The 3918-nt window shown below is 35.0% G+C and overlaps 1 protein-coding gene and 1 long non-coding RNA gene across 2 annotated transcripts; one reads left to right on the top strand and one right to left on the bottom strand.

The window, feature by feature from the left end:
* The first annotated feature begins 399 nt into the window (after positions 1-399).
* Positions 400-1157, top strand: LOC145162633 (uncharacterized). The gene is made up of 2 exons (XR_013739219.1): positions 400-516; positions 604-1157. It is a non-coding gene; the product is annotated as an uncharacterized LOC145162633 (long non-coding RNA).
* Positions 1158-1666: 509 nt separating this feature from the next.
* Positions 1667-3297, bottom strand: LOC145164103 (PKS-NRPS hybrid synthetase cheA-like). Its single transcript, XM_079082827.1, has 2 exons — positions 2247-3297; positions 1667-2163 (listed from the first exon to the last, which is right to left on the bottom strand). The coding sequence occupies exons 1-2, from the start codon at positions 3295-3297 to the stop codon at positions 1667-1669; spliced, it is 1548 nt and encodes a 515-aa protein (XP_078938953.1).
* Between the last annotated feature and the right edge of the window lie 621 nt (positions 3298-3918).

Here is a 3918-nt window from a genome sequence, read left to right as displayed (position 1 = left end):
GTCTTGTAATATTGGCCCATTTACTTATGATGCGGCTCAATATAATCAAATGCTAATTTGTTAGAAGCCCAAAATGTTCTTGCCCGCTTAAGAAATGATTAGCCCAAGTTCATATCTTTTTTTTTTTTTTTTTAAAAGATGTCGAGTGGTCCGGATCGTAACACATCTTTTTAATTTCAATTTTCTTGGGGCAAGGTCACAGCGTACGAGCGTTTGGGCGGCCGATTGATAAATTATTTTTTATAAAAAATATCCAATTAATTGTTGAGGTGGCCTTCATGCTACGGGGCTCATATTTATTGTTTGAGGAAAGCCAACAATATATTAAAAAGAGCCCATACAATGAACCATAGGCCCAAATTTCTTTTTTCTTTTGCTAACGTTGATACAAACGTTTCATGCTTATTAGCCTCCAGAGATTGTACATGTGGGCCTACTTTTTTTTTTTTTTTTTATCGATTTTGAAGAACAAAGCTACTTCACGTGTTTTGGGGATAAACACCCAAAAGGAAAAAGGTAGTCGACTGAGATCTAACTTTCACGGTGATCTTCTCTTATTTTTTTTTATCTTTGAACGACTGAGATAGGTGTTGGCTGCCGCAGGGCACCGGTTGAGGGAGAGATCGGAGCAACAATGTTATATTGTTGGGTTGCCAATGTTGAAGGCGGGCCATGGCGATGATGGTGTTGCTGTTACCGGTAGTCGACGGGTGATGTTGCAGTTCGAACCACAAATGACCGGAGATGGCAACCGGGTTATAATCGTCGGAATCCGACGTGCATTGTGGAGCAGTGAGAGAAAGCGATGCTGAAATAGGCCGTTTGCAGCTGGTCTTTACCGGAGTGCCGTAGCTTCGTTGGTCGGCGCTGTTGTTGGGAGTGACTACCGGGGATTCGAACGGTGACGCCTTGGTTTCGTTCGCCGGCGACTGAAATTGTGACTTATTGAAGAAGCCTGTTGATTGGGTTAACTAAAGAGGCTCTCGTCTGTGAGTAGAAAGAGTCTAGTGGGGCCGGTTGCATTTAACTTTTATGTATATCAAGAATTGGACCAAATGGGTCCCACCCGAAAATGCTTTTGTCTTTTGGGTATGGGGAGTGATATATCCACTTCCGTATTTTATTCTTCCACTTATATAAAAGTTGTTTCCCTTTTATACCCTTTCTTTAATCATTAAAAATATAAGAAAAACAATATTTTCTAATTACCAAATATAAATAGAGAAATAATCGGCATGTTTGTTATTTTCTTTTTCCTTTTCTCTCTTTTGTTTTCTTAATTTATTAATTGCTTTTGTGTTTTTTTTCTTACGTATAAAAAATAATTTTCTTTTGTAATATTTATCACTTTATAAACTCAATACTAATTTTCATCGTCACATAGATATGAATATTTAAACCTGCTCTATCATGTAAAATATAAATAGATCTTATTAGTTTCTAACCATTTATATTTATTTTAGTGCCAATCATTGTTATTAATCCCATATCATTTTTTATGTCACATACTTGGTTCATAACAAAACACTACATCATAAAAGAGACACTGAAATGAAAAATAATGTTAAAGGAAACTTGTCCAACAAAAATATTCAAATCAAAATAATGTCAAAAAAAAAATTGACCATAAAGAAAGATTCACCCTACTCTAGTTGCATATCATCACTTAAAAAGTTGGATATTCATTTAAATCAAATAAGTCGTTTCCAGACATTTCATTGTTCGTTTGAAATACAGAAATAGAACTCAAAAGATTGCGTGTTTGTGATGATTCCACAAGCTCAAATCTTGAAGAGTCTCGTGCGGTTGAACTTATTCCTTTTTTCTTTCTTTTTTTCGGAGGTCTACCCTTTGGTCGACGAATCACAGGCTCAAAGAATGTATCAGATTCAGTCAAAAGTTTCGTAATGATAGAAGTAGCAAATTCTTTCTTACTTAGAGGCCACATTTGGTATTTTGAAGACAACTCACTAAGCAACTTATCAAATTCATTGGCGACATTATTGTGTGAATTATCTTCTAAATCCAGGCGCAATGTATCAATCCTCCAATGTGGGTGAATGAGATCCAAGGAAAGTGGCACTCCTTTCAATCGATTTATCTTGTGAGAACAAGGAAGACCCATGGTCGCCATAAAATGACCAGTGCAAGGATTCATTGTACCTGAAAAAACCAAATAGTTATTAAAGACTATGTAAAAGGTAATGTTTTATAACAATTTAAAAGTACAGTCTTTGTAATATTACCATTTTTCATTTTTTCATATTGCATGTGTATCTCATTTAGTGCAAAATGAGATACATGATACAAAAGCTCTCTAAAAAAAGGCACATTACACTTAAGAAGAACTTGAATTTTTTCACTTGCGAGTTTCACTTTAATCTCGTTGAATTCATGTGTAACCGCAAGACAAATTTTTTCTTTAACTTCTTGAAAGCCACCGGTAGATACTTGCAGATACAACTTGAGTTTAGCATGAGCGCCTTCAGCCCTTGAAGATGAACGATTACCAAAATGCAAGCAATTGTCTGTCCATGCACTAACAAACTTTTCTTTCCACGGCAACCATGTGTTTCTTATATACTCAAGTGCAACTTTTTTCGTCTGATACAGCAACTCAAATTCAGCCCAATTATTCTCAAAAATAGTTGGTGTAATTGAATATGCTACATTTGTCCAACCTGACATAAAATTATTAAACTCATCACCATGTTCAAAATGCTTCTTGCAATTTGCTAACACATTCTTTTCGATATGCCAAATACACAAAAGGTTTCTTGTGTTGGGAAATACCATCTTTATGACATTCATTAATGCCAACTCTCTATCAGTCATAATAACGGACGGGTCACAATTTTCAAGAATCTTCTTAAATGCACTTAATGCCCAAATATAACTATCTTCGTCCTCTTTCTCCAAAAAAGCAAACCCAGAATAAAATGAGGTATTAAAGCATGAAACACCAACGATGTCAAGGAGAGGCATGTGATATTTATTTGTTTTGTATGTGCAGTCCATCACAAAGATTGTTGAAAAGATTTTGGCCAATTTAATTGACAAAGGATGTGCGATGAACAAATGGGTTATATGCCCTACTGTATTATATAAAATATCATAAATAAAACCCTCTTTTTTAAGCTCTTCAAATAAGGAACTAACCATTGATCGATTTTGCAACTTTTCCTTACGGAGTTTTGCCTTCAGGTTGTATATAGTTCGAGAATCAGCCGGAAGGTTTTCGTTTCTCTGACGCAAAGAAGAAAGAATTTGCCTTGGGGGTATGCCAGAAAGTGACATGTTTTTGACACTTTGTACGTCATCTAATGATAATCGACGAAATGATGGATGCCCAGAGATATCAGTAGACGGTTCATGGTTATGAGTTAAGTTTTTTGCATTAATTACCTAAGAACCGTCAATTCCTTTTTTACCTATAATCTGGAAGGGGCATTTGATCAAACGAGATCCGGTGTTCCTCTTTCTTTTATCACTAATACACAATCTATCTCGATAGGAACCTCCCCGGTCACATTGCAACTTGACATATTTGTCTTTACTTGAATCTCGAATAGATAATGCATATCCTTTAGCGTAATAAAAGTTTCGTACACTCTTTAGCAATTCATCATATGATTCAAATTTGGAGTTAGCTAAATATAGTTCTTCATTTTCGATCATAGGACTTGATGAATCCATTCCAATGATGCCTAAAGCATAATATAAAACATAAATCAAGTTAGTAGTTAGTTTATTGTAACGGTGCATATAGCATAATATAAAACATAAATCAAGGAGTTTGAATCCTTTTTCTTGGTTATGGGTTTATAGAAAATATCATCGGCTTGCAAAATTAGTAGTTAGTGCACTGAAATGGTGTCTATGACAGGATATAAAACATAAATAAAATAGGTTAGTATA

This window comes from Lactuca virosa, chromosome 3 (assembly GCF_052849685.1).
Source record: "Lactuca virosa cultivar CGN04683 chromosome 3, Lactuca_virosa_CGN04683_v6, whole genome shotgun sequence".
Lineage (NCBI taxonomy): Eukaryota > Viridiplantae > Streptophyta > Magnoliopsida > Asterales > Asteraceae > Lactuca > Lactuca virosa.
The sequence above is the reverse complement of the archived record's forward strand: the minus strand, read 5'-3'. Positions and strand labels throughout refer to the sequence as shown.